This window comes from Fulvia fulva, chromosome 3, assembly GCF_020509005.1.
Source record: "Fulvia fulva chromosome 3, complete sequence".
NCBI classification, from domain to species: Eukaryota; Fungi; Ascomycota; class Dothideomycetes; order Mycosphaerellales; family Mycosphaerellaceae; genus Fulvia; species Fulvia fulva.
Genome location: NC_063014.1, coordinates 4,546,466 through 4,571,209, shown reverse-complemented (window position 1 = coordinate 4,571,209; position 24,744 = coordinate 4,546,466). Strand labels below are relative to the sequence as shown.

At 53.3% G+C, this 24,744-nt stretch overlaps 11 protein-coding genes across 11 annotated transcripts; 6 read left to right on the top strand and 5 right to left on the bottom strand.

Annotated features, from left to right (window-relative positions):
- Window position 1: 1 nt before the first annotated feature.
- On the bottom strand, window positions 2-2,187 carry CLAFUR5_08421 (uncharacterized protein; the record flags this gene model as incomplete). Its single annotated transcript, XM_047907569.1, has 4 exons — window positions 2-264; window positions 949-1,369; window positions 1,571-1,891; window positions 1,945-2,187. 4 exons carry the CDS (start codon window positions 2,185-2,187, stop codon window positions 2-4), a joined length of 1,248 nt encoding a protein of 415 aa, XP_047759215.1.
- A 1,606-nt stretch (window positions 2,188-3,793) lies between these two features.
- On the bottom strand, window positions 3,794-4,375 carry CLAFUR5_08420 (uncharacterized protein; the record flags this gene model as incomplete). The annotated part of the gene is made up of 1 exon (XM_047907568.1): window positions 3,794-4,375. One exon carries the CDS (start codon window positions 4,373-4,375, stop codon window positions 3,794-3,796), a length of 582 nt encoding a protein of 193 aa, XP_047759214.1.
- Window positions 4,376-4,850: 475 nt separating this feature from the next.
- On the bottom strand, window positions 4,851-5,546 carry CLAFUR5_08419 (uncharacterized protein; the record flags this gene model as incomplete). The annotated part of the gene is made up of 1 exon (XM_047907567.1): window positions 4,851-5,546. The coding sequence occupies one exon, from the start codon at window positions 5,544-5,546 to the stop codon at window positions 4,851-4,853; it is 696 nt and encodes a 231-aa protein (XP_047759317.1).
- Window positions 5,547-5,799: 253 nt separating this feature from the next.
- On the top strand, window positions 5,800-6,459 carry CLAFUR5_08418 (uncharacterized protein; the record flags this gene model as incomplete). The annotated part of the gene is made up of 1 exon (XM_047907566.1): window positions 5,800-6,459. The coding sequence occupies one exon, from the start codon at window positions 5,800-5,802 to the stop codon at window positions 6,457-6,459; it is 660 nt and encodes a 219-aa protein (XP_047759961.1).
- A 243-nt stretch (window positions 6,460-6,702) lies between these two features.
- CLAFUR5_08417 (uncharacterized protein) lies at window positions 6,703-7,420 on the bottom strand (the record flags this gene model as incomplete). Its single annotated transcript, XM_047907565.1, has 2 exons — window positions 6,703-6,898; window positions 6,960-7,420. The coding sequence occupies 2 exons, from the start codon at window positions 7,418-7,420 to the stop codon at window positions 6,703-6,705; spliced, it is 657 nt and encodes a 218-aa protein (XP_047759954.1).
- A 373-nt stretch (window positions 7,421-7,793) lies between these two features.
- On the top strand, window positions 7,794-11,654 carry CLAFUR5_08416 (ATP-dependent DNA helicase mph1; the record flags this gene model as incomplete). Its single annotated transcript, XM_047907564.1, has 1 exon — window positions 7,794-11,654. One exon carries the CDS (start codon window positions 7,794-7,796, stop codon window positions 11,652-11,654), a length of 3,861 nt encoding a protein of 1,286 aa, XP_047759911.1.
- Window positions 11,655-13,881: 2,227 nt separating this feature from the next.
- CLAFUR5_08415 (uncharacterized protein) lies at window positions 13,882-14,223 on the top strand (the record flags this gene model as incomplete). Its single annotated transcript, XM_047907563.1, has 1 exon — window positions 13,882-14,223. The coding sequence occupies one exon, from the start codon at window positions 13,882-13,884 to the stop codon at window positions 14,221-14,223; it is 342 nt and encodes a 113-aa protein (XP_047759952.1).
- Window positions 14,224-15,053: 830 nt separating this feature from the next.
- On the bottom strand, window positions 15,054-15,890 carry CLAFUR5_08414 (uncharacterized protein; the record flags this gene model as incomplete). The annotated part of the gene is made up of 2 exons (XM_047907562.1): window positions 15,054-15,710; window positions 15,759-15,890. The coding sequence occupies 2 exons, from the start codon at window positions 15,888-15,890 to the stop codon at window positions 15,054-15,056; spliced, it is 789 nt and encodes a 262-aa protein (XP_047759953.1).
- A 2,070-nt stretch (window positions 15,891-17,960) lies between these two features.
- CLAFUR5_08413 (Bis(5'-nucleosyl)-tetraphosphatase [asymmetrical]) lies at window positions 17,961-18,631 on the top strand (the record flags this gene model as incomplete). Its single annotated transcript, XM_047907561.1, has 2 exons — window positions 17,961-18,038; window positions 18,092-18,631. 2 exons carry the CDS (start codon window positions 17,961-17,963, stop codon window positions 18,629-18,631), a joined length of 618 nt encoding a protein of 205 aa, XP_047759957.1.
- A 376-nt stretch (window positions 18,632-19,007) lies between these two features.
- Window positions 19,008-20,207, top strand: CLAFUR5_08412 (uncharacterized protein; the record flags this gene model as incomplete). Its single annotated transcript, XM_047907560.1, has 1 exon — window positions 19,008-20,207. The coding sequence occupies one exon, from the start codon at window positions 19,008-19,010 to the stop codon at window positions 20,205-20,207; it is 1,200 nt and encodes a 399-aa protein (XP_047759958.1).
- Window positions 20,208-21,148: 941 nt separating this feature from the next.
- CLAFUR5_08411 (Chitin synthase 2) lies at window positions 21,149-24,544 on the top strand (the record flags this gene model as incomplete). The annotated part of the gene is made up of 1 exon (XM_047907559.1): window positions 21,149-24,544. The coding sequence occupies one exon, from the start codon at window positions 21,149-21,151 to the stop codon at window positions 24,542-24,544; it is 3,396 nt and encodes a 1,131-aa protein (XP_047760042.1).
- Window positions 24,545-24,744: the final 200 nt, after the last annotated feature.

The window sequence follows — 24,744 nt, the reverse complement described above, 5'->3', positions numbered from 1 at the left end:
CTCAAAGCTGGCTGGTATCGTATTCTTCAGATGGGTCTGCGACGATCGGCTTCGTTGGAATCTCGAACTCTCTCACAGGTGGCTCGTTCTTGCTCTTCGTCGAGCTGTGGTAGTTCTCAGGGTCTTCTGGGTTGCCGATGAGCGTCTTCGTACTCTCCCAGTTGGCTGGCTCTTGCTTCTCAGCGATCTTCGCTTTGCCGGTTTTGTGGTTGGTAACTTTGAAGAGGGGTAGTTCTCGGACTGGATAGTCGAGCTCGAAGAGATCTTTATACGCCTGTTAGACGCCATCTTCGGCGACTGATGGGGCGGCAAGCACTTTAGCCAACAGACTCTGGGAGCGTCATTCGGAGCTGGAAGAGGGGAGTGAAAGCTGACACCGGGATGCCTTTCTGGGTAAATCTCGCCTCTCCAGATGGTCCACAACCTCGAGACGAGGCTTGGAGTTGCTGGTCTTCTTCTCTTCAACGAGACCTCACCTGACGGACGACCATCGCTGAAGAGGTCAGCAACGCCATCGCGTGAGGGCGGATGCATTAAGCCAGATGCATTGAACAGCAAGGTGCGTTCAAGTGCTCGACAGTACAATGCGTATACATACCGCTTGAGAACAGGCAACGCGAAGTATATGCAAGCATTGCAAGATGTCGATGTCTCGTTGATATATTGCAGTACCTAGGCAATACATGGGAGGATGTTTCGCATCTAATTGCTTCTCGTGAGCTGATGATATGGTCCCAGACCGATGTGCGTCCACACAGATGTACGACGACTTCCCTCACGTAAGGATTAGCAAGTCCACTAATGCCTCGTGCATACCCCTAGCAATGCTGCTCTCGCTTGATCGCACAGACATCGAAGGAGGAGAGACGTTCTAAGCCTGTTCATCGTCTGATCTCTCGACGTGGACGATCTCATCGTCCTTCCCAGCAGGCAGAGCAGCGCCCGTACCATCGTCATCTTCCAGCGAGCCCTGCACCTTCAGTGTGTCGGGCGTGCGTTTGATCCGGGATGCCTTATTCGCCAATGCGTTTGGATCGAACTCGTTCCACGGAGTACGCTTCCGCTTACGCTGTGTTACAGCCTGTATCATAGCTGGCTCAGGTCTGTTGACGGTTGGCAGTATGAGTCCGCTCTTGACCTCTTCCAGCGGCGATCGTGTTCGTGGAAGAGCAAGGCCTCTGGTTTGGCGTTTCTCGATGCTAGGATATGATGGTGTCGAGACATTTTCCATCCCAGCCGGGCATGAGCAGCGCGAGGCGACCGTGAACCCGGTATCGTTGTCGGGCGCTTCCTTCTTCAGCACTGGAGGCTCGATCTTGCCGACATGAGAGTCATTGTATCGTACGTCTGCTTGTTCTTGATAGGCGTCCTGTCCGGCAATCAAAACTCCCTCAGCTGGTGGTCCAAAGCGCTTCTCGATTTGACTGATGCCACGCTGAAGGGTGCGTACCTCATTATCGCGAAGATATCGACGGCTGCACTGAGCTAGAACGTCCAGCTCTGATATGTGGACGGTCGGATGGCTTTTTAAGACATGCTTGTGCAGACCAGGAGTGCCTCAGAAGTAGACGCCGGTCTGGCGACCAGCATTGGCACCACAGATCTGGCAGGAGATTTCAGCCCAGCCTTCCTCGAATTCGACGACACTAGAGGCTTCATCCGTGAGCATCGTCAAGCGAGCCGACTTCTTCGTCATCTGGGAGCTTCCGGCTGCATCTTCCAGTGCAGCAGCATCCTTGACTTCAGCAGGACGACCACGAAGCCGACGAGCTGTAGCTACCGAGTATGGTACGCTGTGTCTGGGGACGGGCGTTCCGGAGATAGCTGGTGTGGCGATGAATCCAGCGTGTGAGCTATCTGAGCCAGTCGAGGAGCATCGCAGGAGCAACGACTTCGACACGGTCAGCGGAGGTGCGATACGCGTGTCGGGCTTGCAAAATGCACTTCTCTATTGCGAGCGATCCTGTCGTCCACATCGCGGAGCTTCATCTGCTTGTCCATTATCTCATGTTTGAGTGTATTGATGTCGCTCTCGAGCCGCTCTTTTTCGCTCATCAGCTTATGGTTTTGCTCGAGGCATGCAATCAGATCGCGTTCGGACGTTATGTTGGCGGTGATGGCGAGAGTAGGTGTGTGGTGGTATCGGTGAGTGGAAGAAGTGAAGGCAAGCACTCGAGCATGGATCATCGGCTAGCGGCAGTTTGCAGGCTGCAGCACCGTTGCCATCAGGATTCTTGAACATCTACCCGGTAGGCCCAACGACATGACCATGAGCCTAATGTTGGCAGCAAACCACGCCTGTTCTTTGTCCATTGCTACAGCGCCCACATATGACAGCGGATGACTTTTGCAGCAACATCTCACCGAGCACAGATCTACAACTACCAGCGATCATGGGCTCAATCGACCACGGACTCATCAACAAGGCTCGAGTACAGTATCACTGCAACGCGAAATCGATCAACACAAACTCCTCCATCCCTGAACCATCCCGGATCAGCAGATCATCCACGACATAGTGCAGCACGCCGGCGAGGAATCCCACCTGGTAGAAACCCTGCCCGAAGGAGCACGGAGATATGGCGATTCCAGATCCATTAGGTGGACGATGCTAAGTCTACCACTGACATGGCCAGGTGACGTTGCACTGGACTACATTGAACACTTCGAAATGCGTCGCTGTAGTCGCTTTCCAGACCTTTCCGAACAGACAGTGGCTTGCTCATGCTAACTATCAAGACACCATCGGAGCATTCAGGTGGCTGACTTATGCACCAGGCGACGTGTTCGAGGTCGTTGCCTTTGCGAAGTGGCCTCCCTCGAATGGCGCTCAGGTCTGGCTGGCGAAGCGTCCGGGTGATACTTGGAAAGAGTGTGACTGGATCTGGGAGAAGCATTGTGCGTTGGTGCAGACTTAGAAAGTGGAATAGTGGGAAGAGCGCGTGCGTTTTCAAAGGTCAAGTTCTGGAATGGGGTGTCTGTGAGTGGGTGATGAAGACAGCATTAGGACGAATGATCAATCCAAGCAGCTGTCGACATCAGTGCCATGTAGAGTCTGATGACAAAGTGTCTTGCCGGCTTGGATGTCGAATTTACTTCTAGAATGCTGTTCAAAGGCCCCATCTGGGGTTTTAACATACGGCGACGCGCTGAGAGCCGGACTACATCGTTACGACTTTGCTACTAAGCTACACGCTAGTGTATTCAAGCAAAGGTCTTTGCTCTAATAACAAGTCGAAGCGCTCGGTGGCAATCAGCTTTGTCACCAGCACTGGGGCAGACTTTGACTGGCCATAGGTGGAATCAGATCATTGAGCGAAGGGCGCGCGGTGAGGGTCAAAGCGACGTGCGAGCTTGCGAGACCCGAGCGTAGACCCTCTAAGCGCCCCGGAGCGAGAATAACAATCAGCCTTTCCAATATTGGTATGCAGGTGCAGCCCTAGAGGTGAATGCGCTTGCGCCCCGTCCGGGTGGCCTGTGCTCAGTAAGGGTGGCTTTTAGAATAACGAGCATCGCTGCCAAATTCGAGGCGATCGCTAATTGGTCGAAAAAGGTTTAGAAAAGTCGCAATTGGCTAGGACAGCCCGCTAGCTCCGGATCGGTAAATCTTGCTCCGTGCACGTGAAGCAGCAACAACGACGAGAGCGATTACTCGCACAAGCGACGGGTGCGGCGCCTTTCGCTCATCTCATAAGAAGGCTCTGCCGGCTTTCAACGGTATCATTTTTGTATACACGAGCACTGGTCTTTGCGTGTGCCTCAATGTCTGAAACAACAAGGTCATCTGTAAAGATCATCTCTCCTCGACTAAGTGGTTCTTCCCTACTTCCTCTCTATCCCATCCACTTCCCTCAAGCACAACACAATGTTGCATACATACCCAGCCCCAACCCGCGTCTCTGTCCAGCTGCTTTCTAGCGAGCCACGCATCGTCCTTCGAGCTCATCGAACCGGCCACAGCAATAACATCAAATGCCTCACCTGCCCTGTGGCTGTGTTCCGGCAAGCTACCTATACTGTCCTCAGCGGCAGCTGCGATATCGCTATAGACGGCGTTGGCATCAAAGTCCGTATCAGCAACGCACTCAAATTGCGCCTTGAAGTGATTCAGGACTTCGCCCGCTGGGAAATCGTGTGGGAGGACCAAGACGGACTTTTTCCAGTACTTCGTACGAAATGGCTCGATCTCGTGCTCCATTGCACGGACTTCGATAGAGACCATCATCCCTGCAGCCACTTGGAAGCGGCTTGCTCTATCCACGTGAGGATAAGCTGCATACGTGGACATGCCTCTCAAGTAATGGGAGTTGGCTCGCGCTGTTTGGAGGGTTTGGATGAGCCCTGGTGTGATCTTGAGAAGTCCTTCTTCGACCATGTTATCTGTTGTTGACGCTATCGTGCCACTCCTCTGTGAAGCCTCCGGAGAACATTACGGGTGCCAAAGTTATATAACGTGACTCCCTGGCGGACCAGAGGCAACCAGATTGATCCGCCAACCACCAGCAAACATGGCTCATTGTGTGAGGAAGGGGCAGGAAATGACCAGACTCTCCAAGCCTCACGTTGGAGTAAGATACAATTCTTACACTGCTGTTCAACTTCTAGACCTCACGTTTCCAAGCAGAGCATCTACTACTTTCCACCTCCCAATGCTTGAACGTTTTGAACGTTTGATCAATCCATTTGAGCTTCACAGGCATCGTCGAGACCATATCGAACTGGCAGCCACAGACCCCCTGCTTTGTGCATGTGGCAGCCATCTTCTTCGACGCCACGGCATCATTGACGTCCAGGCACCCACGCACTCGAAGGCTCTGATCGCTCTCGCTGACACAAGTCGATCCGCCACCTCATGAACGCTTCTCATCCCTCACCTCCCTTGTCAGACCCAGCAACCATCGATAGAGACCAACCGTGCCTGCCTGTCCTTGCTCCTCAGCCAGTGCAATCATCTCCTCAACACCGTCGAGGCTTTTGTCCCAAAGAATCTCATCTCCTTTGAACCAGAACCGCAAGGTGGCATCGCCCTCAACTTTGTCTCGGAACAAGAGCTCCATGCAAACCTTGCAGAATGGCGACTCCACCTGAAAATGTCTTGCAACCGTACGTCCATGTTGCAGCTGAGCCGCGAGTGCCTGCTTCGTTGTCACCTCCAATGCCTGGAGTTGCATGGCGCATACCATGGTGAGACTTGGTGCTGAGCCGAGCATGATCGTCCGTACGGCAGCAGCTTGGGTGGTATCCAGGTGGAGGAGGAAAGCTTGTGCTGTAATATCCGGCCACATGTGAACGCCTTGAGCGCCTGGTGGCACAGAGAAAGCGGAAGACACATTGGCGTAGAACATCTTCGTCGTCTCTTGTCGGAGGGTCCGGCATGTTTGTGTCAGGGCGATAGGTAGCGTCTGTGAGGTGGATGCATCTTGCTTGAACGAGCCTGGGTAAGAAGTGTCGACGATGATGTTCACAGGCTTGGCGCATGTGAAGACGAGTTTGAATATGCGATTGCGTAGTTCAGCCGGTAGTTTTGCGAGGCGCGAGTTGTCCATGTCTTTCGAGTGATCTTGACGCGATTGTGTTGTGGCTGTCGCGTGCGTGAAGTGAAGCGAGGCAAAGTCTGCCGTGCTTGCATGTGCTTCAGACGGCATCCATGTCCGTGAGCTAGCGACAGCGCTAGCGCGACGCGAAACTTGCGCCTTGTCTTTACTTCAAGCTGCCGTCGCCTCTCACCAACACACTACCAACGACCACACACTACCAACTACCAGAACATCACACAACCTCTTCACCGCCACTATCACCATGGACAAATCGCCGCTTGGAAGCCTCGCACCGGAGCTGCGCAACCGCATCTATGAGCTTGTCTTAGCACAAGACCAGCCAGTATACATCATCCAGACCAGCCGCGCATATGGCAAATACAAACAAGATCCACACCGTTCGCGTCGACTCGAGATCGCTATCACCCAGACCTGCCGCCTTCTCCGACAAGAGTCTACCAAGATGTTCTACGGTTTCAACTTATTCACGTTCGCCGGCCCCGGTCAGACCGCTTTCGGCAATCCACTGAACGTCGCACTCGGGTTCCTGGAGAGCATCGGCGAAGTCAATGCTTTCGCAGTCCGCGAGATCCACATCGAAAGTCACAGACGAACGCCCGTCTATGCAGGTCCACCACACCCAAGATCGGAGGAATCGGCTGAAGAAGCCAAGAACCAACTCGACATTGCCAGCAGGGGCGCGGATCGGATTTGTCAGATGGCACCAGCTTGCCACGTTTTAGTGGACCTATCATTTCATGCTGGCGCCCTCAGCTTCCACCTGCCAACACGAAGCGCTTCGATGGAAAGATATATCAAGGAGGTTTTAGCGCTATTCGTAGAGATGGCACCGGGGGTCTGGCCATCAGGTGCAGTCACAGTCACCCAGCAGATCATCGATGCACAGTGGAATGCGAGGTAGCGGGAGGCCATAGAAGCAAACCACCTAAATTGAGGGGCAGGATCGCGAGTCCGGACGAGCTGTGGATCATGGGTTGCTTTGGCAGTGCATGAGAACGATGCATCAGGTTGAGCAGCTAAGGATCGAAAACTACTGGACGATTCCATCAGCAGACAGCGGATTGACCATCAAGGTCATCGAGATGGAAATGCTTATTGGGACTTCATTGAAGTCGATGTATACGAGAAAGCCAAGCTTACTGCTCTATGCGCCCTTCGCCAACAACTTCTTGTCTGGTCCAGCCCATTTGATCTCATATGTGTCCACATCATTGTGCTGCCCTTGCCATTGATGCTTATGCAGCCCAAACCCTTCTGCCTCCGGCTGTGGAATCCGAGGGTAAATGCCCATCTTCAGAATGACCTTGCCTGGATATGCTGCAGTCTCGGATTTGATCGGACTGATAGTATCATGATCAGCTCTTTGCCCACCATGACTTACCTCGTAGTGATTGCACTTACTTGCCATCCTTGCCACAAAAGCTCCTGTACACCGGATTCCCGCTCAAGGTCTCGTAGTCCTCGTATGTCTTCAACGTTGTATCGCGATCATCGATCGTGACCTTCTCTTGCTCGATCAATAAGTTCGACGCTACGTACGAGCCTGCTACTTTGCGGCAGTTCTGGCAATGGCAGAGATGTCCGCGCTTCTTGGAGAAGAGCTGGGAATCCTTGATGTGGACCGTGATGCTGCCGCAAAGACAGGAGCCTGACATGCCATCTCTGAACTTGTCCTCGCTCTGCTGCTTCGGGTCGCCAGTGGGGTCTCTGGGCATTGTGGCTGGTGGTGTTGAGGTGAGGAGGCGCTTGTTGCAGTACTGGGTGTCGAGGATCCTTGGTGAGCTGTTCAAGTAAGTCTTCTGTAGGGTCAGCGTGATGATATGAGACGAAGTGAAGAGCAATCGTGACGATGTCGGCCACATTGACGTAGGTCGACCACCACGGCAGCTCCAGACCTCCAGCTCCGCACTTCATCTTCCCTTTGACCTCTTCCTCACCGAGCTGATGTGACTCTGAGCGGCTACGCAGTGGCTGCTGCGGGAGTGCTGACAGATCGTCGGCGAGCTACATAACTTAGCTCATATCACTGCGTCGACGCGATCGTTGTCATGGCTGCTGAGCTGCTGAGGAGATGGTGTCGTTCAGGTTTCAGGTGGGGTGGAACTCACTCTCTTGATCACGTGTTCTGGCGTTGAAGGCCGTCGCGTGCTCCATCCAAGTGTCTGCCACCCGACTTCGCATGTAGGACTACATGTACGCGACTTTCGACACACCTAATGCATGACGCTGCATACAATGCCGCACAGCGACGACTTCGGTATCGACGAAGACGACACGCTGTTTCTGGCTGCAGCTACACAAGTTGAGGCATCTCAGCACAATGGCTTCGCGCCATCTCCCCGCCCTACCAAGCGGCGGCGAGTGAGAAGGAAAGGTCCACCACACCTCGATGGGGCGAGCTCTCGGGAAGTGGAATGCTCCGAGACGGACGATGAGGCTCCCAGTCCGCCCAAGTCTTCGTCTTCGACACATATCCAGTCCACCGCCGCACCCGACCAGGCAGATGCGACCCAGAAACCCAGTGACGAAGCCGGCGAGGACTATCGGTACTTTCCTGGCGAGCTCGCCGTCGAAGAGAATACATCGAAGCGGTCCAAGTACCGAATCCATGTTCCTGAGAACGGTCGCAAATATCCCGATATGGTCTTCACCCAGACTCAACATGGCCTCGACGAAGATCCCACCAAGTTCCGCGGCGCCATCTGGAAGCGACCTCCTGCTCCTGTCCAGCAGAATCTCGGCGGTATAGCAAATGCAAATGGCGTTGCGAAGTCGGTCGCACCACGACCAGTACTCAAGAACATTGGCAGCTACTTTCAAGCTCAAGGCGCGGCGCACACTGGCCAAGAGGACGATGCTGCACTTGCTGCCCGATTGCAGGCAGAGGAGGATGCTCTGGCCCGGCGGCGAGGAGACGACAACAGACCACTTTATGACATGACCCAGGATCTGGACGATTTGCCTTCCGATGCCTTCTCATCCTCATCCCCCGAAAAGTCGCCCAGGAAGAACGCAATAGAGCTATCGTCTCAGCCTACGCAGGCGCACTACCAAAGACCGGCCGGCCTTCGTGGGCCGCAGACTGGGCTCAAGCAATTGACGATATTTGGCCAGCCTGCTACACAGGATCTGACTGCTTCGCAGCAAGCAGCAAAACGACACGCTTGGCCATTGGCAGCGAGAGACGAGGCCCCTACCCATCACAAGCTCGACCAAGAAGCCATGAAGTCGTGGGTGTATCCAACGAATCTTGGCACTACCCGTGACTACCAGCACAATATTGTATCACGAAGCTTGTTCCACAACACTTTGGTGGCCTTGCCCACAGGTTTGGGAAAAACGTTCATTGCGGCGACGGTCATGCTCAACTATTACCGCTGGACTACGAACGCTCAAATAGTGTTCATGGCGCCCACCAAGCCGTTGATTGCTCAACAGATGGAAGCTTGCTATGGTATCGTTGGCATCCCAAAGCGCGACACAGTACTGATGACGGGAGAGACAACGCCGGCAGTGCGTGCTGATGAGTGGCTGGAGAAGCGAGTATTCTTCATGACGCCTCAAACAGTGATCAACGATCTCAAGACTGGCATTTGCGACCCGAAAAAGCTCATACTGCTCGTGGTTGACGAAGCTCACAAAGCCACTGGAGGCTACGCGTACACTGAGGTCATTGCGTTCATGCGACGCTTCAACAGCAGTTTTCGAGTACTCGCTTTGACCGCTACACCAGGCTCCAAGGTCGAGGCTGTCCAGGCTGTTATTGACAACCTCGGCATTGCTCGCGTGGAACTACGGACGGAACAATCACTCGACATTCGACAGTACACACATGAAAAGCAGACCGAGACGGAAGTATTTGACTTCAGTCCTGAGCAGGGACGTATAATGGAACTGTTCGCAAAAGCATTGAAACCATCAGTGGATAAGCTCTCGAGTCAAAACGCATATTGGTCGAGGGATCCGATGAAGCTCACTGCTTACGGATTGACGACCGCCCGTCAGAAATGGATGCAGTCAGACGCAGGCCGAAAGGCGCCGCAGCCGGTCAAAGGTATGATGAACGCTATCTTTACTGTGCTGTCCAGCTTGGCACACAGCATTGGTCTGCTCAAGTTCCACGGCATTGGTCCATTCTACTCCGGTGTGATAGCATTTCAAAAGGAGGTAGAGAGTGGCCAGACCAAAGGCAAGACCGCTACTGGCATTGCCCATTCCGAACATTTCAGCACAATGATGACGACGATGCGAACATGGACTAATGATTCAAACTTCGTTGGCCATCCCAAGCTGGAATATGTCCGTGAGGTCGTTCTCAATCACTTCCTGGACGCTGGTGAAGGAAGACAGGGCAGCGATGTGCCTCCCAGTGCGACCAGAGTGATGATCTTCGCCAGCTATCGTGACAGTGTGGAGGAGATCGTGCGCGTCTTGAAGCGAAACGAACCCATGATACGACCACACGTCTTTGTTGGTCAAGCAGCCTCCAAAGGATCCGAAGGCATGGACCAAAAGAAGCAGAATGCTGTGATTCAGGACTTCAAGAGTGGCAAGTTTAACACTCTGGTGGCTACATCCATTGGCGAGGAAGGTCTTGACATTGGAACTGTCGACTTGATTGTGTGTTACGATGCATCATCCTCACCAATACGAATGCTGCAGCGTATTGGCCGTACTGGCCGCAAGCGAGTTGGGCGTGTAGTGCTTCTCTTGATGAAGGAGAAGGAAGAGAACGATTATGCCAAAGCTCAGGACAATTACGCATACATCCAAAAGTCGATCGCGGATGCAACAAAGTACGCATATCGCGATGACCAAAGCCCACGCATCCTACCGAGGGAAGTTAAGCCAGTGTGCGATAAGAGACCTGTCGAGATCCCGGTCGAGAACAGCCAAGCAGTAGACCCGAACGAGAAGGGTAGACGGGCGAAAGGTGGACGCAAAGCAAAGCGTCCGCCGAAGAAGTTCCACATGCCTGATAACGTGCGAACAGGCTTTGTGACCGCCTCCAAGCTGGACTCGGAGAGTGATGAGCCGGGGAAAGGTTTCATTGTCCCGGGGAAGAAGGTGGTGAGGAAGAAGTCAGTCCTCGTCAAGGTTCGTTCGCCGTCGCCATCACCTGAGCCAGAAGCTGCCACACTGCCATCTCTTCCTAGCGTCTTCTTGGAGGATGGTTTGCTGCAGGAGCTTCTGGAACGATATGCTCAGACAGCTGGGGTGGAGGGCGATGGCATTATCGCGCCCCCGAACGCATTGCGCTTCCCAGAGAAGTATCGTAGTCTTGGGCCCACCAAGCATGTTCGACATGGCCGTGCCGCTCGACTTGTAGAAAATGCAATGAAGGCAATACACGGCGTTGATGCCGAAAGTGTGAGCCGCATGGAGGCAGCTCTGCAAATGAGTGATCTCGAAGATGCGGGACCCGCCCGTGTACGTCTAGTCAGTCCAGAGCCCGAGGGACCCGCTACAGCTCGCATCGTGCCAGACATCACAGCCGGGAAGAAACCACCTATTCGTGTACGGCTGTCTGCCACTGCTCCAAAGCCTCGAGGTCGACCTAGGAAGGCTCCTCCACCACCGCCAGATCCAGCGGCATCGGACTCAGAACCCGAGCTACCACGACCACCTCCACTCGCACCGCCTGCAATACAGGTCGAGAAACCCCGAGGCCGACCCAGGAAGAAGCAACCGTTACAGCGCGCTGTGTCGTATGGCTCTGCTGCTGGCGAAGGCGCCGATTCGAGTCCTGAACCAACACCAGCGGATATGCGTATTGGCACACAAGGCATAGACCTTGGCTCTAACGACACGAGTGGCGAGGATGACGAGGAAGAACCCGACAGCGACGACTTGGCTTTCATGGCACATACTAGCGACCCTATTGAGATGGCAAGCTCTTCACAGCCCGCCACTCCCGCCACTCAGAAGCGACGTGGTCTCAAGAAGAAAACCCTGCCTCCAGCAGCAACCTTACTTCCAGTAGAGGATATCGATGAAAGTGACAAGGAGTCTGCCATGATTGTAGATGACGACGATGAGCCTGTGGTCAGAAGGCGGAAAAGAGTCGTGGCTGACAGTGATGATTCAGATGAGTAATGACTTGACACGAATGCAATTACTTGCTCGCTTGCTTCACAGAACCTCGCGAGTACACACATAGCAGACAGTTCTAGCTTTAGCTGCCTTGAATCATAGGCAAGGTCGACCATACATGAATGAAATATAGTCACTCACCTCCAGAAGCATCGGAGCAAGCAGACGCTGAGAACCAGCATACGAGTGACTGAATGGAAGTTTCTTGTTGCATTCATGTTCGTTCCAAGGAGCAGTACCGAATGGGCTTCGGCAAGCCTTGTCCAATCCTAGCCATGTGTTCGCCACTGCCCACCGCTCGATTTGGGCTAAGCACAAAGGATGCCTCTTCAGGCATCATGCTAGCTTGCTAGGGGAGGTGCTTCATGGGATCAAGGACAGTGACAGGGCTGCTGCCATGAGCCTTGTCAATATGGTCGCTGCCGTTGAGGCTTCAGTTCTACCAACACCTTGGATGGAGATGTAGGACGTGAGACTACAATGCACATGTACAACCTTGAGCAAACGTCGGTAGCCTTGTGATAGGTCAAAAGGGAATACTCCTCTTAGCACGGCCTTGGCAGCCGAGTGTCTCCAGCTGAGCCTAATGTGAGGATGGCAAGGAGCTCAAAGTCTCCTACTACTCCAGTCTATTGCACAGCGTCTTTGTGCGTTAGAATCACTTCGTGGACGTTGACCGATTTGTTACAATCCTAATTCCGTTGGTAATCAGTCCGCGCCTTTGGTCAATACGATTGCAACGCACGGAAGACGCAGTGCCAGCCTCCTCAATTCTACGAGGGTGCACTGTATTTTCTCTGCTCCTCACGCGTCCCATCAACCTCCACAATGGCGTGACGATCTGCTACAAGACACTTGTTGGGTCGAAGTATGCCCGGCAAGGTAACACGATGCTTACGAGTGTCTTGTCCAGGACCTCAAGATGGTGCGTAGCAGTACGTAAAAGCAGAGGCTGCCGTTTCGAAGTTCAATTCTTCAATCTCAAACACCTTCAACAAATCCAACGACTTGCTGCCGTAACAATGCAGCTCATCAAGTTCATCGCATTATTCATGGCTGCTGGGACACAGATACTGACATATCGTAGCCATCAATACAAAGACCTGGGGCGCAGGCTGGATCTGGAGTGCTGATGAAGCGGCGAAAGTGGGTGTGACTGAAGGTAGGTCCGCATGTTTCGATATGTCAGAGCTCCGGCTGAACGATAACAGCGACCACCTGATGGCTGACGATAAAGTGCATCGAACCTGATGGAGGGGACTAGTTTAGGGTGTAGTCGCTTGGTACCAATGCCACTCGTTACAATCTGTGCTCTGACACGATCATTGTCTACCTGCTTCCACTGAGTGAAGGATTCTTGTATTGCTTGCTTCAGCTTCGGCACTTCAGACTTCTCAATGAATCGCGGAAGATCCGCTGACGCGTATTTGGATCGCTGGCTGTTCCCCGAGTTAGGACCAACCTGGTTGCTGTGGCTTTGTCCACGGCTGGCATGCGCCAGGGAACCTAACTCTGTCGTTACTTCCTGCGTTTTCGTGTGAATCTGCTGATTCAACTGCTGCCCATAACAGGGTCACGAAAGTGAGCTGTCGTGAGAGTTCTGATCCATTCATACTATGGAGTTAGGCTGCACGCACATGCTCGTATAGTCGGCCGTTGCCACTGTTCGGCTGCCGGCATTATTGCTCTTGGTAGAAGGCTGTCGGAGAATACCATTGTTGGCATTGACGAGACTTGGAAGTCACGCAGAACTCGCCTGACCAGTGAATACCTGCCAGACCTCCAGTGGTCGTATGCCCAAGAGAATCGACTGCCGACCCCACCGTGTCCAGCCTACCGGCCGTGGGTTTACTCAACATTAGACCCCCAAGGTAGGGTTATCCGCCTTGACTACATCACTGGCTGGGTGCCAGTATGGTGCTGCTAGCATGCAGCCCCACTATGACCTCCAACATGCTCTATGTGTGCAATTACTCGAGTCAGTCGGTTACCAGGACCGTAGAGCTCCGAACAATTGCCACCATATACCAAGGCACACTGCTTGCTGCCCTTGAGCTGCGCAGAACCTATTGGGTAGTGGCATAGAGCGGTAGCTGTAGTCGCATTGCATCTCTACCTCAATCTTTGGCGCACAGAACGAGAAAATGTATAGACCTTTGCGCTCTTGCTCTCTTCATTCAGATGAAGACGAAAAGCTCTTGGGGACACTTTCGGAACAGCCTAAGCAAAGATGCAAATGGTTCGATCGTACCTGGCATACAAGTACGATGGCGATCAGCCCGAGAACGTTGATGAAGAGCATATCCTGCACTGTTTCGACTATGTTCGAGTGGCCTTGATGTGTTATGGAGATACAGCCCTCGTGGGTGCAGATCCTGGTGACGCAGGTCTCAATGGCACTCGAGGCTGGGGCGTCACTCACGTCTGCAAAAGTTGGGATGCTCTGTACGACATGGCTGTTGCAAGAGCCGCAGAGCTCACTCATAAGGGATTTGAGCTTGGCATATTCCATATCACGCCGTCCCCGGATCCTCGGACTCTTGACCGCAGGCCGGAGGACCCTCGTGCATGATCGCATCCGAGGAGAGTTGACGGTGCAGGCTTTAATCGATGGCACTTCCAGTCGTGTTGTCTGCTCCATGTGCTGAAGTCCGTGTGCTCGAGGACCTGTTGCCGGCAGCAGAGCATGAGGTGTCGTGGAACGCTCGACACACTTCTTCATGGCCAAGGTAATCATACTAGACGGGATCATCGGGATGATCATGGCTCTTATGGTTGGCACCCCCATCTCTTCTTACTGGTATCCTCTGCACCACTGATATAGGCCCGCCGAGGATATTGCGATGTTGATCGGACGCCGACGCGAACGCGCTTAGCTGTACACCAGCACCGAGAGCCTGCGAGCTTATCCCAGGTGTGTTCGAATGTGCGGGGTGATTAGTATCCTGAATGAGCAGCTCCAATCGCAAATTCTCTCTTTCTTCTGAAGCAACAGATCAGTACATCGTCCCTAGCGAGGCAGCTTTGCGATATACCAACATAAAGCTCCCATGCAGCTAGCAATGGCAGCGACAGAAGGAAGAGCGGTAGCATTTGCACAAAAGACCACACTTCATGTGATCGGGCAGTTTCGCTCATCGAGCATAGCTCCTTGTATTCGTCATGACCTTGCGGGACACCGGAGAATCGCTGAAGCAGTCTCCCAGTCACAGACAGAACAGCCATCGCCAGCTAGATGATGTAGACCAATAGTGGGTTGCCTAGAACGCAAGTCCATGCTATGAACTTCAGCTTATGAGCAAACGATGCACGTTTGGAAGACACCAGTCTCGTCGTCGCCCATTGCCATGCCCGCCCGAGTCGTAGCCGGCGGTACAGAGGAGCGTAGACCTTCGTTGCCAACTATTGTCGAAGCCACCCACGGACATCAGGAAGCAGCTGCAAAGTGCATATCCAGAAGAGGTAGAACATTGTGGCCAACGGAACACCCAACACAACATCGATGATCAACCGCATGTTTCTCTTGGAAGTATCACCGGGCAACGAGGTAACGGCGTAGTATGCGATCATATAAAGGTATCCTGTGAAGCTCGATGCGATAGCCACTGCCACTGTCAGTAGTACCGAAAAGCATGCGACGAGAACGATTTTCGGATACGCCATCGCTTTGTGCTTGGTGAAGTAGTCGTTGAGGACCATGAGACAGGCCAAGTGCGAGCTGCTTGATGCGATGCACAGAAACACGACCAAAGCGAAGTTGCCATTAGCCATCTCGAGCCATTCGTTCCCGCTGCCTAGCAATCTGTAATGCCGTGGAGTGAGTTTGATGTAGGCGATAATGAGAAGCGCAAAGCCGGTCACAATTTGCTGATCTGCGAAGCCCAGAATGAGACGGTCCAGTACTTTGCGCCACATCCTCAGTCGCAAGACGCGTCGGTCCTCTGTCGCGAGAAGAAGCCGCGAACTCAGTGGTATCAGCCCGGTCTTTGTGCCCACCCGGGAATCGATGAACGCGGCGCATATTGATGCTGTCGTGGTAATGACGACCGAGAGGATGACCTAGGTATCATGAGGAAAGCTCCGACTCATGCTTGATTGTATACGCACACCAATGCCAGCAATATCTCCATCAAACAGCTCAGCGCATTCCCGCTCTTTCTCGTTGAGCCAGTCGTACTTGAAGTCGTAGAAGACGCCGTTACAGCTCAAGCCGGTGGGCAGGTATCCGCGACAGAACATCTTCGGGGTAGTCAACAGACCACAATGTCTCTCGCTTCACTTTGCTCCATGCTCTTGAACGTCTCGAGCTTATGCTGGCGCAGCAAAAGCGCTGAAGACAGCATCGCACAAGATGCATCTTTCAGCCCCAGCTGACGCGCCCGGTTCTATTTGCGTTCCATGCCACTGAGGCGGCCGACGCATCATCACTGTCGTACGGGCGCGCGTGCGGCGATCGGAGGTGTGAAGACAGGAGTATTGCAGGTGTTGGCATGGAATTGGCCGAGGTGGTCGAATTGAAAGGTGGGCCGGACACGCGACAAGAGTGCAGTCGCGTCACGGAAGCGCAGCACCATCAACTCCCACCTTGCGATCGTAAATGCGTGTGCGCGGCGATTGAAGGTGGTGAAGATGGCAGAAGTGCAGGTGTGCGCATCGAGTCGGCTTCGGAGATCTGAGCGGTCGTGCCACGGAGGGCGGAGGGCGGAGGGCGCGATATCGAGGAGATGCGACGACTGAGACACGATGAAGCGTCGTGGTGATGGCGATGATGATAACTCGATACTCTTCTCCAGCGTCAAACCCTCGAGCTTGATGTCTGATGAAAAGGCTTTTGCAGGACATGTCCGCAAAAGGGTTGCCAGCAAAAATTGCGCCAGTGCCGCCCCCGAAGGAGAGGCATACATGTCCCGGTCCGCGATGTGCAATGCAGCCGGTCCATGTACCGTTGGACATTCGTGAGCGTCCTCGGGCCAACAAGGTCTGAGAAGATGTCAGTTGGAGTGAAGGTTAGGGGTGGGGAGGTGGAATGCTCACAAGTATAGAGAGGAAAGAAAGGGAGAGGACGCGTGGAGAAATCAGTCTGGAGGTTTATGTCTGCGCGCCGCTGGCCTGTGCCCTACAAGACCAGCATTATTAGTCGCAATAGTGGCGAGAAAGGTGACAGATTGAGAGTGAGGAAGGTGCGGAGTCACCGGAGTGAATGAAAATTCGGTGGCAAACATGTGCAATTTGCCACCCAATCGATGGAGACACTCGACTGTAAATCTCGTGGGACGTTTGCGACGATCGAATTGATGCCTTGCGAAGAACATTTGGTGCCCTTTCACATGAGCAGCATACAGCACTTCACGGGTAGGTGATTTGTGAGTACCTCTACGTATGACAGCCGTTGGTTGAAGCAGACGAGCAGAGGTGCAATGGTCACTACCGAAGTGCCTCTTGCGGTGACGGCGCGTTCATTACACACACTCCAGAACATTACTTCTTGGTCTGCCGTCTCACATCTCCAACGAGGCAATATGACATTCTGCGTGTGAGAAGACGGCCCATCAGTTCCAAGCTGAGACCTCCCCTCCGACTCATGTTCGTGCGATCGCTGCGTCTTGTCACTGTCCAAGCTGTGGCTTTGAGAGTTGAAGTTGAAGCGATCGAGCGTCGAAAACCGACGAGTTCGAACATCGTCAGCGGTGGTCTCGTCACCAGAAGCGTATTGCCGCTACAAATCACCAATAAACTTATTCTACTATCATATGAAGCCTGGAACTGTGTTGTAAAGACTCTACAGAGGATTACCGACGATGTTGTCGTCGTCCCAGTGCTTTTTCTAGCACACTACCTCAACACTAGATGACTGAGCAAGCAAATTTCGGGGACATTTTGCAACGACCAATGCGATGTCACGGACTTTCGAGATATCTGGTAAACATCTCCATCACTCGTGATCAAGGCTGCCTTGCATCGCGTCGAGTACGCTTGCATTCCGGGCTGAGCATGATGGCTCGCTCTTGCGTTCGAAAGGGCTTTCCAAAAGCGTGTATAGACTCCTCCAAATGTCCATGAACAAGACAAACTCTTTACACACAGATCAAAGACGAAGGTGTTGTAACGACGCCTGTCCTCCTCACTGGTGAGATGGTGGATAATGTTGTAAGGTGTAGACGTGGATATCGAGATATGCATGTGCATAAACATTCCATGTGGTACCCCTGTCAGCTACGTCATGACCCGATACCGAGACGAAGATCACATGCACCTCGACAGCGGAACAGCAGAACATCGTCCCTTCTACAGCACCGTCCAACACCCTCAATGAGCGCCCCACCATCGGACACCATGTCCTTCCCGGGCCATCTTATCAAGTTCGCAGCTTTCGACGTAACATCTCAAGTACAGCTCTCCTACATGCGGCCCACATCACACCCCGGCTAAGCCAACGGTAGGTCTTTCACATCACCAAGTACTCCTTCGCCATCGTGAACCTCAAACCTCTCCTCCCGGGCCACATTCTCGTTTCTCCTCTCCGCGTCAAGCCTAGTCTCGCAGATCTCACAAAGGACGAAATCAGCGATCTCTTCAACACTGTCACCCGCATCGAGCGCACACTTAAGCGCGTCTACAAAGCTGAAGCTTTCAACGTTGCAGTTCAGGATGGAGAGGCAGCGGGACAGAGTGTGCCGCATGTACATTGTCATGTGATTCCGAGGACTAAAGGTGACCCGGGCGAGGGTGACAAGGTGCATGAGTGGCTCGAGGGTGAGGAGGGAAATGTTGGGAAGCATCAGAAAGAGGCAGCGAAGAGGGCGGCCGAGTGGGCAAAGGATGAAGAGAGGAGGCCACGCAGCAAGGAAGATATGGACAAGGAGGCGCGTTGGTTGAGAGAGGAGATTGAGAAGGACGAGCTGGACCCTAAGGCTGCTGCCAAAGACGCAGGCATCGACGAGGACGACCAGGCGCTGAGGTATATGGAGAAGTATCATTGAGCAGCTGGCAAGGGGAAGCGCTGTAATTATGCGTTGTTCATTGGTCCGGTGTTTCGCTGTCGCTGGTAAGCTGCACTTTGATAGCTGCTCAGCTTGTCCTCATTTTTCCCGCTCACACAATGCTGACCATCGCCACTCGGGAGCCACAGAAGTCTGAGTAGCTGCAGTCAAGATGTGATTAGAAGGGCTATGCCGTCTTCTGTGCTCCACATGGGTGTCCACCCGTCCTCAAATCGGTCCTCAGCATGGAATCGCAATCCCTTCATATATCCCTTCCAGGTATGCCTTTCTTCTTCCTTCCCAAGTTCCTCACATCCCTCGTGTTAGTACTATTATTCCCAATCACCTTTTACTATCGACGACCACCATACCAACCATGAAGGCCAGACAAGCGCTCGCTGCTACGGTAGCCTTGACATCCACTGTCAACGCTGCCTATGTGCCACACCAGGCTGGCCCAGATGCGACTGAAGCTGTAGATTTCCAGATGCTCAACTCCAAGGTCGATCCCACCGCTCTCAACACAGCTACTGGCCACGAGAGCCTCGAGAAGAGGAAGGCGGGGCGAATCTTCTTCTGGGCCGAGGGCGTTCTGAACGGGTCTGGACAACGTTGCGACAAGTGGACGGTGCCAAAAACCGATATTATCAAGAAGACCGCCGCCCCCGCGTGCGCTGAATGGCGCTCTGATGCAGTGCACGAGCAGAACTACTACATTGTGAGAAGCTACTACGACAGCAGGAAGAAATGCGATAAGGGATGGGAAGTCAAGGAAGTAGGCGAGTACGTTGCCGCCTTGTGTAAGGACAACGACAACGAGTACACCCAGTACCTTTATCAAGAGGCCCGTGATGCGTTCAGTTCGGTGCGACGACGCGACGTTGAGGATATGCCTCACGTCCAAGCCGAGCTCGATCCCCTCGAAGACAAGCTCGTCCAACGCGATGTCGAGACTATGTCTCACGAGCCTCTTCCCCCGATAACTACGGCACCTGATGATTTCTGGCCGATGGGTACCTACAACCAATTGTGCCTCCGCGACCACGAGCAAGTCTGGCCAGGCGCGCGGCACGACTTCTGCGACAAATGTCCCGGCGCTGCAGATGGCACTCTCACTTCTGAGCAGGTCGTCCAGTGCAGTCTCTACCTAGACCAGATTCGTGACGATAAGGCCTGGCCCTCGGTCGGATCTATCGGACCTGTCTTCACGTCCACCGGGTTTCCCGCCAACGACGAGGCAAAGGGATCCGGAGTGATTGATGACGGACTCTGCTACTCCTCCCCCGAAATGGAAATGTCCAAAGTTCGCGAGCAGTACTGCAATGAGTGCGGCGATGGTGGTCTCCGATGCGACAGACTTGCCCAGCAGGTCAAGGCTGAGGATGACTACGGCATCAGTCTCCCACCTTTTGATGGAATGCCCCGACTGAACTCGGTGATCAGGGGAAATAAGGACAAGTGTGAGAAGCTGTGCGAGAGGACTGTCGATTACCCGGTCACGGCTTGGGATGGATGGTGCAACACGCGATGCAACGGGCTGCAGTACGTCGATGTCGGAGCATCTTGGCGCAACTAGGGTGAGCTTCCTGGAGTTAGTTGCTACTGCGAGAGGGGTGGTTGAGGGTGTTGCTGTTGGATGGGCGTGACATGTGAGGGCAAGGGCGTTATTTCTACTATGGATGCTCTGGCCGCGGATCCTTCTCGGAAGGGTTCGGAGCTACGACTACATGTAGTTTTGTCAAATTTATTGTTGGTGCTTATAACTGCAGCTCGCTGCTCGTAACTGTCCGGCCGCCTCAAAGACTCTCGCACATGGTACATGGTCGAGAGCAATGTGTAGTGATGTCCTCAATCGTGGGTGAGAATGGCTTGGCGCCTGGCAGAACTTGCGGTGGACATCGATCGTCTTCTTTCACAGCACACCATCATCTCGCTAATATTTCCGTCATCTTTGACTCTGCCGCCGACCGTACAGTGAGGCATACAGTAGCCTTCTGCGGGTGGTAGCAGAAGATGGCAGGAGATGTGACGGAGCCTGTCGCAAGATGGCCTGTCGTGCGACTTCAGTCTCTGCTTGGAGGCTGGCAGCGGTCATGGAGTCTACCAACGTACTTGGCGCGTCAACGAGCATCTATCAAAACCAAGGTAACGACTAGTACCGTTCCTTGCTGATCCATCTCAAAAACAAACACTCCAAGAAGTGAAAGTGAACCGTCTCGGACCTCGGATCTTGATTGTTGCTGGGGAGACGACCTGGACGATCTTAGTTCTACACAACGCCCGGATCACCACAACCAGCTTCTCACGTCAAGCAATCTACAGGTATCTCCACTGCACGGCCGAACTACTGCACATCATACTCATCAGTAGCTCCAATTCGCACTGATTCTGCGGCCTGGGCTATTGCATAAGTAGTCGCTGCGAAATATGCTCGGCGCATAGACGAGACACGATCAACAACAAGATTGCATTCCTCGAGTCTGCATTCCGCTCGCTACGACAGTAAACGATCACGACATGGCCGCGCCTAATGGCTATGAGCCACCGCCGGGCTACGATGACGATACTTCACAGAATGGCGCAACAATGCGCCTCCTCGCGAGCACAGATGACCTCTCATATCAAGCGTCAGTACCTCCTTACGCAGAGCCTCCCAGAGCGTCTCCCCAGGAACTCTTTCAGCGAGCACAGGAGCGATTGAGATCCGGCGCACACCAGAGACCTCCCCCTTCACCCACTCAGATCCAGCCTGAGCATACACAGAGCCAAGATGAGCTCAATTCCCTGTTGCGTGATGTCGAGAGCGATCTTGCCTCCTCCCGACTTTCGGCCCCCAGAACGAAGCGATACAAAGTCCATTTCCGCGACAGAAGTACAGACAACATACACGACCTTGCAACTCCTGCAAGTGATCTAGGCTCATTACCTCCTTTCAACAGACCGCCGAGTCCGATCAGACCCTCGCCAATCAGACCGTCACCCATCAGACCTGGGAGCAGAGGACCTTCTATTCTGGACGGTGCTCCTGGTATGCCTCCTCCAGGTAACGACTACGATCCATATCGACCATCATCGCGATCTTCGCAGTCACCATCGAAGCACTTCGGTACACCGCGAGGCTCCCGAGAATATGCACGACCGCCGGCCACGAACATTCCATTCGAGCCAGCAGATATCAACGGTGGTCCTCGGCCAGGTACACCTTCATCACAATATGGTGGCTCGCCGAAGCGACCACTGCCACCAGCACCACTCTTCGCTGCAGGGCGACCTCCTTCAATGGACATTGATCGCGAGAAAGAGCCTAGCATGACCGAGATTCCGATCGATGGCCCTGATGATGTGTTCGGGTTGCCAACAGGCGAGAGCGAGATCACCGATGAACGCCCTGTGCTCGAATCGCGCGATAGTTTCGTGTCGGATTCGACGCTCACAGATGGTGATGGGATGTACTCAGCGAAATTGGAAGACGATGATGATCTGTACGGTCCAGCACCGTCAGGAAAGCAAGAGCGACGAGGAGCACGACAAGCACAAATGGCAAAGAAAGAGGTCAGACTGATCAACGGCGAACTGATCCTAGAGTGCAAGATCCCGACAATTCTATACTCTTTCCTACCTCGACGCGATGATGTCGAGTTCACGCACATGCGGTACACAGCCGTGACGTGCGATCCGGATGACTTCCTGGACCGTGGATACAAGCTTCGACAGAACATCGGCCAGACAGCGAGAGAGACGGAGCTGTTCATCTGCGTGACAATGTACAACGAGAACGAGATAGATTTCACCCGCACCATGCATGGTGTGATGCGCAACATTGCACACTTCTGCAGTCGAGCCAAGTCAAGGACATGGGGCAAAGATGGCTGGCAAAAGATAGTCGTCTGTGTCATTTCCGACGGTCGAGCGAAAGTACATCCTAGGACGCTTGACGCACTCGCAGCAATGGGCTGCTACCAATCTGGTATCGCAAAGAACTTGGTGAACCAGCGAGAAGTTACAGCCCACGTTTACGAGTACACAACACAGGTCTCACTCGACTCCGACCTCAAGTTCAAAGGCGCTGAGAAGGGTATTGTCCCGTGTCAGATGATCTTTTGTTTGAAGGAGAAGAATGCAAAGAAGCTCAACAGTCATCGTTGGTTCTTCAATGCCTTTGGCAGAGCTCTAGTTCCAAACGTCTGCATTCTGCTCGATGTTGGTACAAGGCCTGGCGATGACTCGCTATATCACTTGTGGAAGGCATTCGATCGAGACTCGAACGTGGCTGGTGCAGCAGGAGAGATCAAGGCTGCCAAAGGACGAATGGGTCTATCGCTGCTGAACCCGCTCGTCGCATCGCAAAATTTCGAATACAAAATGTCGAATATTCTGGACAAGCCCCTAGAGTCAGTCTTCGGATACATCACCGTCCTGCCTGGTGCACTCAGCGCATACCGGTACCACGCCCTGCAGAACGACGAGACTGGCCATGGACCGCTTAGCCAGTACTTCAAGGGCGAGACACTACACGGTCAAGATGCGGACGTCTTCACCGCAAACATGTATCTTGCTGAGGATCGTATTCTTTGTTGGGAGCTTGTTGCAAAGCGTAACGAGCGATGGGTGCTCAAGTATGTGCGCACAGCTACCGGAGAGACCGATGTGCCGGATGCTGTTCCAGAGTTCATCTCACAACGTCGTCGATGGCTGAACGGAGCCTTCTTCGCCGCTGTGTACTCCCTCCTGCATTTCAAGCAAATCTGGACGACCGATCACACCATTGCCCGCAAGGTTCTCCTGCACGTCGAGTTCTTGTATCAGTTTGTGCAGCTACTGTTCACCTTCTTCTCGCTTGGCAACTTCTACCTGACTTTCTACTTCATCGCTGGCTCGCTCGCAGACAAGAAAGTCGACCCCTTCGGACACGGCATCGGAAATTTCATCTTCATTGTGCTACGGTACACGTGTGTACTCACCATCATGATCCAGTTCATCCTATCCATGGGTAATCGACCGCAAGGAGCGAAAAAGATGTTCTTGGCTTCCTTGATCGTCTTCTCGATCATCATGGTCTACAACACCTTTGCAGCAATCTACATCGTCGCGCGACAACTGAGTGAGGGGAGTGATATCAGCTTCGGCAACAATGTCTTCACGAACCTGATTGTCTCCACGCTATCGACCGTTGGACTGTACTTCCTGATGAGCTTCATGTACCTGGACCCGTGGCACATGTTTACCTCATCAGCGCAGTACTTCGCACTACTGCCGTCATACGTCTGCACCCTTCAGGTCTACGCTTTTTGCAACGCTCACGATGTTACATGGGGTACGAAGGGTGACAATGTTATCAACAAGGACCTGGGTGTGGCGAAGATCAACAAGAACGGGACTGTGGAACTGGAGATGCCATCCGAACAGCTCGACATCGATTCTGGGTACGACGAGGCACTACGGAATCTGCGAGACAGAATCGAAGTTCCAGCACCAGGAGTATCAGAGAGTCAAATGCAAGAGGACTACTACAAGTCTGTGCGAACATACGTCGTCATCGTCTGGATGGCAATGAACGCAATCTTGGCTATGGGCGTCAGCGAGATCTACAGCAACACGCACGTCGCTGACAACTACTACCTCAAATTCATCTTGTGGAGTGTAGCATGTCTTGCGCTCTTCCGTGCCATTGGTAGCACTGCTTTCCTGATCATCAATATGATCCACTCGATCATGGACGGCAAGCTCAAGTGGTCCAGCAAAGCATCGTCTGCATTTGGCGGAAGCAATAAGAGTCTTGGTGGAGGCAGAAGCGTAGGAGGCTGGAGTAGTAAACTGAGTACGCCGAGCTGGATGAGCAGTACAGGGAGCTGGCTCAGTAGCAAGGCGAGCAGTTGGACGCCGAGCAGTATTGGCAGCAACTTTGGACGATAGCTGATGTTTGACGTTGGGTAAAAGGCGTTGAAGGGTCATGACTGTATCGGTACGAATAGAGCTATGAGCGTGCATGCGGTAAATGATGTATATGAGCGTTATAATGTTCAACCAGGATCCCCTTCTTGCCTTCAAGTTCCTGGTCAATGTAATTGTCTTGGCGTATTGTGGTGTAACCTCGGACCTGAGACGTGACGTGC